This window comes from Carassius auratus, chromosome 13 (genome assembly GCF_003368295.1).
Source record: "Carassius auratus strain Wakin chromosome 13, ASM336829v1, whole genome shotgun sequence".
In the NCBI taxonomy this organism is placed as follows: domain Eukaryota; kingdom Metazoa; phylum Chordata; class Actinopteri; order Cypriniformes; family Cyprinidae; genus Carassius; species Carassius auratus.
In genome coordinates, this window is record NC_039255.1 from 575,574 (window position 1) to 589,704 (window position 14,131).

The following is a 14,131-nucleotide window of genomic DNA, read 5'->3' on the forward strand; positions in this document are numbered from 1 at the left end:
AGTTCAGCACCTGAACAACATGCAGAAAACATGCTGCCCATGCTGACCCAGAATCAAACTTCCCTGAGCAGATGAATGAAAGATATATGTCTCTTGTGCCTATTCTCCTTGTAAGGATGGTGAAAATGTAAAAATAAAGAAATATTATATTTGTATTAAAAACTGTTTAGTAAAAAATGTAATGCATTAAAATTCCAAAAGAAAAGCAATATGCTGTTCTTTTGGAATTTTAATTCATAAAAGAATCATGAGAGAAAAAAAAAGAAATCATAAAATATTAGGCAACAAATATTGTTTTGAACATTCATAATAATAAGCAGCATTAATAATAAATGAGCACTAGTAATAACTGAGCACTAATTCTGCATATTAGAATGATTTCTGAAAAAAAATATGTCACAATGAAGACTTGCAATCAAAGGAATAAATTATATGTATCATTATATGTGATTTATTCCATTGATCTCTTGATCTGCTCACCAAAGGTCCATTTATTTTATCAGTAAAACAGTAACATTGTGATTGTGTAAATGATAATTTAAGATGTTATGTTATTCCAATATATATATATATATATATATATATATATATATATATATATATATATATATATATATATATATATACACATACATATGCACTCTACATATATGCATCTACTCACACATATATACACATATATAAATGTACTCATTCGGTTCTTTTTATTTACTGTGTAAACAAACCACAACCAAAAAGGAATTACACCTAATTCTTTTTCTTTAGGTTTCTAAAAGCAAGTTCATCTATTTCAAAGCCTAGAAGGCCAAAAAGTCACATGAAAACATTCACTTGTTTGAGCATGCAAAAATGAACAAGGAATCTGTTAAAATTAAAAAGCGTAATCGTGTATGATTTATCATAATCCCCCAGTAACCCCTTTAAATCTTTATACACACGTTTTATCAGCAGACATCATGTTCATCTCTAGACTGATGATGTGTCTTACAGTAATGAATTCACTTTCAAACAGACTCTTGGATTTTAAGCTCCTCTCTTATAGCAGAGGAATACACAAACCCCTCTTCTGCTCCACTTTGGTAGGTGATGGCGTTTGGTTCCCAGACAGCACATTGTGTGTATTCTTTCACTTCTTCACATTTAGTGCCTTTCTCGAAGGCTGTTTTCCTGACATACAAACATCCCAATCCACACATATCAACTGATATCAGACAGAACACTTGTTTTTCCAAAGCACCTGCCATTGAAAGATACATTCTATTTACATTCTCCTCAGTTGTTGCATACTTCTCACTATGCATGGGTTATATTACTCTTTCTCAATGCCATATGGTTTGTATATTTTGTACACATGCTTTGTTTCCCCTAAGTGCTTCTCAAACAATATTGCTGTCTCATGTTGCTCTAGTTTACAAGTGAAAACTAAATAAATGGATACTGCAAACAACTGAGAACAAGAGGTCCTAAAAACCTCATTCACTTTGCTGCAATGGTAAGCGCATGTGCCTATTTATGCATGTCTAATACAAAAGAAGAAAGACTAAATGCAGCCCGTCAGTGTTTGGAAAGCTAAAGTCATTCACTGAAATTGAATTCAACAGATATGTAAAAAGCTCACATGAAGCACAGGGTTGATGGGAACAACTTAAATCATTCATTTTAGCAGATTTAGACTTTTAGAATTTGATTTACAGGCCAAAATAAAATGTTTTAATTGTGAATATTAAACTTTGTTGTTGTAGTTGTTGGGAATGTGGTTATAATACATTCTGAGAAGTACAGTAGATATAAGCAGGTATATGAAATAATACAAATCTGCCTCTTAAAATTACAGAAGATTGCAGTAGGCTACTTTTTTTAAGTTCATGCTATATTTAAACCCTTAGTGCTCTCTGTTCTGTACGTCCGGCTTCTCCTGTCAGGTTATTGTAGAAAGGACAAATGAGACTGATAAAACAATAGCAACTGTGACCCAGAGACTAAATGAAATCAGGGTATTAGATTCAGTATCTCACAGCTAATGGACGTTTCCTGGTGCCCATCAGTCGCCTTGAGACTAGACAATACAGTCCGTAGTGCACCTATAAAGGGAATGAGAGCGTATATCAGTGCTGAGTGTGCATTTTAAAGGATCCTGAGAGAAATTAACCCTTCAGTAAATTCTTAGAATTGTTTTGTTTTTGTTTTTTTGAGCATGGCTATTTCGACCATTAAACATAAACATCAGTCTTGTGACAGTACGGCTTATTAGTTATTTAGCTTCTAAAAGTGTTGATCATTGTTATCATGAGATAAGCAATCAGTTGTATTCCTGTAGCTCAACTGGTAAAATAAAATTAGCCTATTGGCAATGTCAAGGTCAAGTGTTTGATTCAAATCAAAAGTGTGCAGCTGATGCACTGTAAGATGCTTTGGATTTACAGTAAGTGTGTGCCAAATGCACGAATTAGAATCTTGAGTTTACAATAAAGGTTCAGTGTTGCGAGTCATTTCCTTGCAGCACAGTTTGCACGAGGACCCAGGTCTCATGGCCAGTATCATATATCAGTGATTATCTTGTGGCCACTTGCTGTCCTGCCTGATCACTTTGCAATGGTCTTTAATCACTATAGCAACTGTTTGAATGTGCCAAAGTGTGTAAAGTGATACCATGTTTATATGAAGTCCAGATACCTGAACAGCAAAAACAACAGAAACAAGCAATGCAGCTAGTGACAATACTGGCTTTGTGATTCGATTGCAGTGTCATTTTTTTCTATATTAAAATGAGCGATGGCTGTTTTCGAAATAGCCTGCTGAATTTTTGACATTTTCTTTGAATCCTTTGTTTTGCATCAGTTCTGTGAAGCGCATAAGCTAACCAAAATCTAACTAAAATATTGATTCGAAAACAAGGCTTCCATACGTACTGTTTTAAAATTTTAGGGGGATTTTTCACAAATAAGTGAACCAGTATTAAATGTATGGTTGTTTTATGGTGACTGGGAGACATGTTCGGTTCACTTAGTCAAAGACTATAGAATACCCTTAATAGCCTTTAAGGGACTTTGACATAGTTTTGTCAAGTTAAATAACTTGAAGGAATGTGATATATCGTGGCCACGAGATCATTTTGTCGAGGTAACGACATCTTTGTGAGGTTATGCCCTCGATATCCTATGGTTGAGGGAACAACATCCATTTCTCGTGGTCACGAATTCTTAGAAAACAACATATTTTTCTCATGGCCATGAGTTTAATACGTTAGCAAATCTCCTGTTAATTTCATTAACATCCCACCTTTCCTGTAGTCCTGCTCTGTCAGTTTTTTTTTTGTGGAAGCCAGCTCTTGGTGTGGATTATCACTGAGATGGAGGTTATTCATTTACACCTTTTACACTGGTAATTATCCTCATTAAATCGAACCGGATTCATTCTCCTGATGTACAGCCAAGCCATTTAAGGAGATAAAAAATTAATTAGAATGAGCGACAGAAACCAGATTATGTTTGATGAATCTCCATGAAAAGAATAGCCGAGAAATTTTCTGTTAGCACGGTTGGAAAGTCTTAGATAGCTGGTTATAAGCTTATCATTCGGTGTTAGAATGCACGGATAGCGTGTTTGTGCGTGTGTGGATAATTGATAATGTCTGTGCTTCATTTAGAGTAAACTAACATTTATCATTCTGCACTTAATCTACGGTAAAGACACATTCATTGTTCACAGAATGTTAAGTAGTTTTGTCTTGAAACTGATTATAGGAAAATCTTTCTATTATAGATCATGTGTTTGTTTAGACATTGTTTTTGTGTGGTGTGTTTAAAATCCAGATGTATGACAATGATTATGTATTCCTTGACTCCTTTGTTGTAGGCTACTTTAAAAACATACAGTGGAGTCCTGCTTCAGATCACTGTTCACCTTTGGATGACCTCTAGTGAGATCTCCATCTCTGGAACAGCACTGACTCGCTGCCAATCATCTGTGTGGTAACTGAATTCAAAAAGCTGGCACTAAATGGAGGATGTTAATATTAGGTAATTTGTTCTGAGGTGTAAGGGATGGAAATAGTCTTGATTACATTAAGGGTTTAATGGCTCCCAATGTGTCACTCAGTAAAAAGTTGGCAAGCAGGTGCACTTGAAGAATATCTAGCACTTACAGTTTTGTGGTTATCATCAAAGACACTTGGATCATGAATTCATACATGGTGGATTTCAAATAAAGAAAGGGGAAATTAAAATTTAGCAAGTAACATGAATTATTTCAGAGACACTTGGGCTAGATTAAATATGAGAAGAGTGTGGTTGAATAGTTCCAGTCAAAACATTTGCACACTGTCCCATCAGAAGGGCTAAGGGATTTTAAAAGATTAAACTTTAAATCTGAGAAGCGATTTCTTTCTCATGAGGCAAGAATCAAGACAGATGGTCATTTTATTTTTGAAAATCCATCTTCTCCATTTATTTCTTGCATATTCATATATTTTTTAAACGCCTGTCAGCTCAAATAATCACTAACAGTATAGGTGGTTGAAATTATTATAATCTATTTATTATTCACTTTTTTTTTATTAAATTGTATTTTTATCAGAATCTTTTTTTTTACATTTTATCTTAATCATCTGTTATGATTATTTTATGATTATGTTTTATGTAAATTACCTTGAATTACCATTGTTTATAAAATGTGCTCAATAAAAAACAGGCCTTGCCTCATCATCATAATAATAATTCATTAATAACTCAATATTTATGTATTTTTTTTGTGTAAAATTTTATTTTTCCTTTAGGTTTTTATTTTTGGATTTACCCCAGACTTTGGTAGAGTTCACTAAACAATAAATAAAAACAATTCTGGCAACTCTAGAAGGTAATGAAACAAAAATACTAAAATTAACCATTTCAAAAGTTCAAATTCAGTTACAATTTAACAATTGTGTACATTTAGAATTAAAACAGTAAAGAAATAACAATTTAATAAGAATAACATAATAAAATGAAATCTGTCTTAAATCTGACTAATATTTGAAATTAACATTTACAAAGTGCTCTAAAGTGTTTAGTTTATAATACTAAATTATATAATCGGGATATAATTAATGTATGTAAAATATTAAAAAAAAAAAAAAAAAAAAAAAAAAAAGCGCCCGTGTGTTGTGTGACGTCGCCGGTCACATGGCGAGCGTCAGCCGTGTTGCAGGAAGTGAAGCAGTCATGGCGACCCCAGTCGCATTACTCTCCGAATCTGTGCTCGGATGGTCTATTTTCACGATTGTTTTACTGGTGAGATATATGAAGTACCCATTATAACGTGTATTTACTAGTATTACGTTGTTGAACGCGGGATTTCCGCGTGTATTCTGTCACGTATTATCCTGGTCGATGTGTATCTTATCCTGGTACATACAACACATAAGTGAATAGATCTAACTATTATGATTATATACGCCATATCATAAACCTGTTTATGTTTGCAGCTACAGTATATTTGCAGATTTTTACTAAGTTGTCACACTGAACTGTTTGACTAGAAATCGATGTTTCTAAAAATAGACGAATGGAACTGTTTTACTACCTCCTCCAGTTTCTATAATATAGTGCAGTTTATATTCAAGTACAAGTATGTGTGTTATTAATATTAAAACGATTTTACCTACCATATTTTTTATGTATTATTTAACTGTATGTCCTTAACTGCATGCTTACTATTACTGTTTATGGGTACTATTACTTAATAGTTTTCTTTGTTTGAGGCGACTATCTGTTTGGTGACCAATGGCTGAAGGGGGAAATGTTCAGGAAATTGTATTGTTTTTGCAATACCATTTAGTGGTACAAACACACCGCACTATTAATTATAATCTGGTCGAGGTATTTAATTAAAGTGCTGCCAGAGACTTCATTTTCTAATTAAAGTGCATCCTTCTCAAGTTTATCAAGTGCAAAGAGAGCAGTATTTCCTGTTATATAATTGATTCGGTGCATCCTGATTTAAATGCAGAGCGTTGGGTCATTATCTGACCAGCAATTCAAACAGAATCAAATACGCATAGGGTTCTTAATTGATCTTGTCTGAAAACAGCATCTTGTAATCACAAGCTAATTTTAGCTGTGTCCTTAGAGCTTATAAAGGGTTGTGTTTGGAATACAACCTTTCACTCTGAAACAAGTTTCTTTTTAAAGTTGAACTCTATTAGTGTTTTTTTTTTATGAAGTACTGTACATAATGCTTTTCAGAGACAGCTGTCTCAGAGGCTTCTAATTCTGTAGGCCTTTTTCTTTGTTCTTAGAGAGGAGCTATTGCCTGCTAGGCCAGAAGTGCAATATTAAATCACATTTTGAGTTATCTAAATAGCACTTGTAAGGCTTGCATGGCCTTTAAAGTGAGTTTGTGTTATGGGAAGGCCAGCTGTCTGTTATAACACTCATCGGTTTGACACCAGAGAGATTTAGGCCGGTTAAACCATAAAATCTATGTATGTGAGTTTAATAAATGATCAATAAATGATAAATGTATGCCTAGCTGATGTCCTTACCTGGACTCTGGTCAAACTCTTATGTTAAAAAAATAATTAAATAATTAATAAACAAACAAATAAATAGTAAAGACATCTGAACAAAGACGGAATTGATATTTGTCTACAAAACTTATTTCAAGCATTTAACCATTAGCCCGTAGGCTCAAAAATCATGAGACTAGTGGTATTGTGCATAACATTAATTTAAATGGATTATATTGATGCAATTCCCATATTGTCCCCTTGTATCTTCAGGTCATCGTTGCTTTCTGCTGGGTCTATATTCGGAAATATCAGAGCCGGCAGGAGAGCGAGGTGATCTCCACCATCACTGCGATATGCGCTCTGGCCATTGCGCTCATCACGTCGGCTCTTCTTCCTGTTGACATCTTCCTAGTGTCCTTCATGAAATACCCCAATGGCACTTACAAGGTAACCAGAATCCTGTACAGAGACGTTGTTTAATGAAAACTCTAGCTCTGTAGCTCCATTATCCATGTTCTCATTCATTGTTAATTTTGTTTTATTGTTCAAAACAAAGTAATCATATGAAATGAGAGCTCTGTACAATAAGTGATTTGGATGTCTGGCATGGATGTTATTGCTATTAGTAGTTTATTGCCACCACTTGTGGATACAGTGGCATTTCCTTTCTAAAACCTCCCATTATTCAATCAAATGCAATAAGAAGAGAGTTCAGTACTTCAGATTTGAGTTCACAAACTGAATTGAGCACATCGTTCTTTTACGCTTGAGACTCAAATGATCTAGTGGTTACTATGGCAACTGAATGGCATAATTAATGAACCCACGGCCCCAGCATTCTTCCTTACGGATAATGAATAATTAAGGATAGAATTACCTCCTCTGACATGAGATCTTTAATGAGTGCTTCACTTAGAACTTCTGTGTAACTCGGTTTCTCCTTGCGTACAATGAAAGCACATTATGACCCGAGCCTGTCAAGTTGTAAAATGGAAAAAAGTACCCTCAAAAGTAATTAAGACAACTTTTGCAAGTCTTCTGAAGTCAAACAACAGCTTTATATCAGGCCGACTTTTTCTGTAGCTCTCAAATCTAATTTGCACTTCCACATTTTTAAACTTTGGCAACATAATACTTAGTTCTAATATTGTTGCAATAGCAATTTGGAAATGTGTTCAGATGAGATATTCTAGCTATGATGGATCTCAAAGAATTCTGTAATATGGCTTTATATGCACTTTTTTTTTTTTTTTAAAGATGCATTTTTCAAATCCGAATCACAACAGAGTCTGCCTTTCACTTTCTTCTATAGGAAAAGCACCTCTGCATAATATATTCTCTGAAAGATCCCTCAGAAATTGAAACTCATAAGACTTTACAACATCTTGAGGTTCAAGAAATGTATTGTACACTATTTTACATATACTACCCTATTTTCATTTTTGGGTGAACTGTCCCTTTAATTGGAGAGCAAGGGCCAGAGACTTTTAACTCCAGTGTTTGTATTTGATTACATTACATTACAGCACCATGAACTTATGGATGCCTTTGCAAAACACATGGAATGTGGAATAGATGTGGGCCAGACATGAGGTTATTTCCATTGTTTAACAGTCAAACATGTTTTGACTATCAACAGTTGTCCGCCGAAAGGGTTGATCTAAAAATAAATACATACACACCGGCAGTATATTCACCAAGCAGTGTAAATCACTGCTCAAGTGTTTGTAATGTTCAGAATAAATTGAGATTGACAGACAGTGCTGGCCTGGTTTTCATTTGAGATAATGAGCAGCCCTAGGATTGTTAAAAAAAGGTCAGGACCAGATATTACTTTATCAGAATTAGACGAGATTCATTACTGGTTTCATTTCGTTAATGGGAAGTTGAGGGTTTTGAAGTGTTCTGAAGAAGACGGACTTGCTTGTTCATATCAGAGATCATCAGACTAGGCGGAGGAGGTTAACCTAAAGAGATTCTCAGTGACTCTATCGGGTTAATCAAGATCTCTGGTGAAGCGGCTAAACTTTCTGTAACACACTTCCTCAAAACATTTGAACTTTCAATAGGTTATCTTGAGTCATCGAGTGCTGTTGTCTAATGTATTGAAAAGATCAGCACTATACAGTACACAGAGGTTTTATTATCACGTAAATTGGAATGAAGCATTTCAATCTTTTTCATTCATTATAGTCTGAAAAGTCCATTCAGGAAAAACTTGATGGTTCTTGATAATATGAAGATGTGCAATGCCTAGGATAAAGCCTAGGATTCTATTTACCTACAGCATAGACTTTCCCAGGGTTGACTATTTCAAGTTTTAAAAGCTATTTATAGCTGTTCAGAAATATAAAATTTGTGTCTTAAGTTGCTGTGGTATATTTTGAGCAATAGCCAAAAAGAAAAAACAAACAAACATTGTATTGGTCAAAATTATAGATTTTTCTTTTATGCAAAAAAACATTAGCATATTAAGTAAAGATAATGTTCCATGAAGATTTTTTTTTTTTTTTTGTAAATTTCCTACCATAAATATATCAAAACTTAACTTTTGATTACTTATATGCATTGCTAAGAATTCATTTGGACAACTTTAAAGGTGATTTTCTCAGTATTTAGATTATTTTGCACCCTCAGATTCCAGATTTTCAAATAGTTATATCTCGGCCAAATATCGTCCGATCCTAATAAACCATACATATATATAAATACATCAGATGATGTATAAATCTAAATTTTTGTGATTTGCGTTTGCTAAGGTGAACTATTGCTTACATAGAGTTTTACAAGGATTAAACTTCACAACGGACATAAATGATATCTCAAATTGTGTGGGTTGTTGAGTAGGGTTGAGATTTTATTGATCGAAGTGATCAACAGATTTACATAGAAGTATGGAGTTAGAATTGTTGCATATTTACATATTAGATAATTCAATTGATTTTGAGTCACATATAAATGTCACAAATATTAAACAAATTCACAAAAATATTTCTTTAATATATACAGGAGTTTCACAAATTAACAAATACGAGATTTACAAATAAAAAAAGTATCCTCAGATTTTCACAGTTGTTACAACAGGAAATTTCCCATGTAACTTTGCCTAAATTCATTTTTGTGAAACTCCTATAATATATATTTGTGGATTTCATTCTTTATTTGTTGAATGTGTTTAACTTTGGTGAATCTCTTTACATTTATTTGCGGCTCACAATCTATTTATATTCTATAAAATAAGACTTTCTGCCCCCATTCTGCCCCCATACCCGAGCTATGAAGGCCCAAGAATATCCCAGAAATGTGAAGTTTTGCTGTCGACTTGTATAAGACTCATTTGCCCTTGTTATAGAGTGTAGAAAGGTATTTATTCTAACTGTTCTAGGAAGCTTACAGCAGATTCTGATGAAAAACGCTCACCCAAATGGGTGGGAAAATGTCGCTTGATAATCGTTCTGAAGCCGCTGTGATTCACGTCGCATAATAAATCAGGCAGACAGGTGCTTTTTGTTGTAGGAGGTTGAGATGGAAGGAGCCATCAAGTCTTGGATAAACATGTAAGATTATGGCAGCGATCTCCTTGGCTCCGGCCTTCCGGTAATCCGTTTTTCTGATGTGACGATCAAATGTATCTCTCCTCCAGTCGAGTAAGCTGGCTTAATGGGCAGAGGAACCTTCCTGACTAAACATCTTCTTAATGCAGCCTGTGCACGTAGGACTCTGTAGGTTTATTTCTGTTTCTCTGCCCTAAAGAGATTACAGCAATGATTGACAGGCCCGGGTTTGGCTAATGAGGATGCAGTCTCTCTGCTAAACTTGTAGCAGTGCTAGAGTTTTCTTGATAAATTGTTGTTAAATCAGGCTTGTTTTATTCTACAGATCTTTGTTATTCTGTAGGTGTTCTTTGGAAGCCCACAAAGCTGATCTGCTTACACTAGGAGACAGATTTGTGGCACCTACAGAGGCCTCAAGAAATATTTGGACCGTTAAAAAATGTCAGTTTTGTTTACTGTGTTGTAGTGAGATCCTGTCCTCTCCAGTCCACCCCCATCCCTTATTTTTTAAATAGCCAGTATGCATACTGGACTTAACATTTATTTTAAAGGCTTTATTGTAAATAAATAAGATTTGATATAAAATAAGATTGTAAATAATTAAGATAGAAGTGTATTTATTTATTCTGCAAGGATGCATTAAATTGATCAAAAAATTACAATAAAAAAATTTTTAATGACAAAAAAAAAAGATAAAAATGCTGAAAATTTCAAAAAATCCTGAAATAGTGTTTATTTTGTATCATAGTGATATTTCACAAAATTACTGTTTTTACTGTATTTTTTTTAATCAAATGAATTCAGCCTTGTGTAAAAGACTTCAAAAACATGTAAAGCTCTTATATAAATAAGCACATATACTACCTTACATTATATTTATTTATTTTAGATATTAACAGAAATGCCATGAGGAGCAAAAATAATAATTCCATTTTAAGAGTGCCCATGGTTGTGGACAACTTGGAATATCAGGGAAGTTTAAAATTGTTAATTACATGGAAACTAGAAAATTAATCAAATCTTAAAAAATGTTAGCTATTACAGCTAAAAATTTCTCTTTGCGAGTTTGATATGAAATGATTCTCCAATAATCACAGGTAATTGGCAATTTCATTGAAATTCATAGGTCAACATATATTTGTGAAATATCTGATTATCTCTGGACCTTGTTAGATTCATAAAGGCTGACAGCAAGTATCCAACAATGGAATTATGTTTTTCTAGTGCTGGTGTAGCAATTATGGGTTTGCTCTTTTGGCATGATGAAACGGTGAGTTATGAATGTGCGATGGAGTTCATCGAGACCGAGAGAAAGGAAGAGAGAGAGTGATTTACTGCGGCAAGGCAGACAGCAATTCTCTGGCATTTGGATCTACTCCGAGAACCTGTGAGTCATCAAAGTGTCAGGTCACGTTTTTGATGGGATTTTTGACACACTGGGAATAAAAAAACGCACTGCACCTGGAGAGCCACTTCTTTGTATCACCACTGTCCCATGGCACCATTTGAAGTCCTGTCATAAAAATCATGTTTTACCTCACTGTATAAAACAGAATATTTGTTGGCCATGTTTGGGACATGAGATACAAATCCTGCATATTATATTGTATTGCACTGTGTATCTTATATATATATTAACATATTAATGCAGTATTAGTCATTTACAATATTGAATTAATCATGCCACCTGATATTCATAAAACACCTGTTTAATGATATGGCAATAAAGAACAATTTATTGATAAAAAAGTGCTTTTTATGTCTGCCACAGTAATGTTTTCAATGATATAAAATTATAAAATGATCATAAGCTTATATATATATATATATATATATGTGTGTGTGTGTGTGTGTGTGTGTGTGTGTGTGTGTGTGTGTGTGTATATATATATATATATATATATATATGTGTGTGTGTGTGTGTGTATATTTATGTTTATATGTATATGTATACATGTATATGTGAGTTTATGTTAATTTTATATATTATTAATTAATGTTATTTATTATTGTGTGCTAAATGAATCAACAGTGATGTGATTAATTTGATTAAAATATTTTTATTACTCAATTGACAGCCCTGAAATCTAAAATAGATTAAAGAAATATCATGATTTTTCTGTCATATTTTTCAGACATTGTTTTTTTTTTTTTTTTGTGAATCCAGGAATGGGCAGCAAGCAATGAGACCAGGCAGCAGATCGAAGACACTGTTTTGTACGGCTACTACAGTAAGTACCAAATGACACTGTTTTGGTGCAGTAAAGAAAATGTTCTTACCTTGCATTTTAGAAAATGTTCCATTCATATTCCTTCATCATCTGCCCTTATTGTTTGAGTTTCATTGTGGGAGGCGGCACAGTCCAGTTCGCAGCTCATCGTTAATGTCCATTCACTCGGGTTATAAATTATGGTGCGTGCACAATATGACATTGGCCTACAAAAAGCTTGCAGTTCAGTCGCAGGATGATTTTATTTGTGTGGAACCGTCTTGGTCAAATTGAGCTAAAATGAGTGCAGTTTTCGGCTGAATAAATCTCTTGTCTACGTGTATTTAAAAAAAAAAACAAATTAGTACGTGACCTTCTCCTTGAACAAGGTCGGAAGGGCTCATGAACATGGTTGAACTCAGCTTTTTGGAACTGCATCCTCTCTTTATGACTTCATAGCGTTAAACATGTCTCAGTGAAAGCATGCACGCTTTAACAGAGTCCTCCATTGCTTCCACTTTAAATTATATTTTTTAGTAATGCTGGAACAAGGTAACATAAAATTAAGTTTTGACACAGTTGCTTGATTATTATTATTAGAGTTTGCAAACAGATGCTGCGTGGAACAGGCCGTCAGTAGTAGAGCTGCGTGGCATCTGTTGAGCAGCGCCAAATGTACTAGAGACGAGCTGTCAGCCAATACAAACCAGCCAATCAAAACCCCTCTCTTCCACAGTCAGAAAAGCATCAGAAGATTAACAGTGACTGCAGGTAGACACGTCGCAAATCCCCTGTCCAGCTGTCGGCCCCGGTTCTCCAAGAACAAAACAAAATATGATTTTATGCTCCAAATTGATTCGATGAAGTCTATAAGATATTCTTTGACAACCAAACTTTTGTGATTTGTGGCAGAACATAATGCAGGGAAAATATGCTGTTTGTAGATAACGTGAAGCATTTACATGCAGTGCATTTACTGCAGCATTTCAGAGGGAAATAGAATATTCAGTGTGAAAGTACAAATTATTAATGGCATAAAAAAAGTATATTATGAATGGTACTTATTTAGGTTTAAGGCTCATACTTAGGAGCCCTATCCATAAGAATTAGGATTGATGTTTGAATCGGCCTGCATATTTATGTTAAAAACATCTCAAATTATTTGACTTGATGAGTAGTGGTGTGGTGTTCCTTCTCTAGGTGTTTTTCTTGAGACTTGACTTGGTCCGATAAGAACCACACAATCAATGTTCAATTAATACTTTAGTAACTGCATAGTAACTACCTTTTCCTTTTCTAGTTGTTTAAAGGGATGGTTCTGTTATTTTTACTCACCTTCATGTTGTTCCAAATATGTGTGACTTCCTTTCTTTTGCAGAAAAAAAAAAAAAATATATATATATATATATATATATATATATATATATATATATATTTGTTGATACCACAGACTTGAAAACATTCTTCAAAATATGTTGTTTTGTGTTCCTCCGAAGAAAGAAAGTCACTGTACTTTTAATATAATTTGTTTCATAAGCACGACCTTGGTGATGTCAGGAAAACAGAAAAGTGAGATGCAGAGAAAGGTAGTATTTTTAAGAAAGTCATTAAGAATATAAAAACATCAATTTTTGTTTCTTTCAGAACACGTAGTGATGAATTGTGCACAATGAGACAAGGGGCATTCATTAAGAATGCATCCTTGGGCCGAAACCGTTTTACTTTAGTGGTTTAAAATGACCTGAGCACAGAGAAGCTGGAAACATAACCATGTCTCTTGTGCAAAAATCTTCACTACAATGCATGGATTATAAAATTTAAAGTTTCTGAAGATCAATTAAATAATTAATATAAAACAAAGTAATTTCCTGCTGGTGGTA

General features: G+C 33.9%; 1 protein-coding gene across 2 annotated transcripts in view; it reads left to right on the top strand.

The window, feature by feature from the left end:
- The first annotated feature begins 5,162 nt into the window (after positions 1-5,162).
- LOC113112282 (probable lysosomal cobalamin transporter) overlaps positions 5,163-14,131 on the top strand; it is a 68,490-nt gene continuing 59,521 nt past the window's right edge. For both annotated transcript variants that reach the window (XM_026277703.1, XM_026277704.1), the window contains exons 1-3: positions 5,163-5,267; positions 6,758-6,934; positions 12,209-12,272. In XM_026277703.1, the coding sequence (XP_026133488.1) occupies positions 5,199-5,267; positions 6,758-6,934; positions 12,209-12,272 (310 nt within the window). In that variant the 5' untranslated portion in view covers positions 5,163-5,198. The remainder of the gene's footprint in view (positions 5,268-6,757; positions 6,935-12,208; positions 12,273-14,131) is intronic.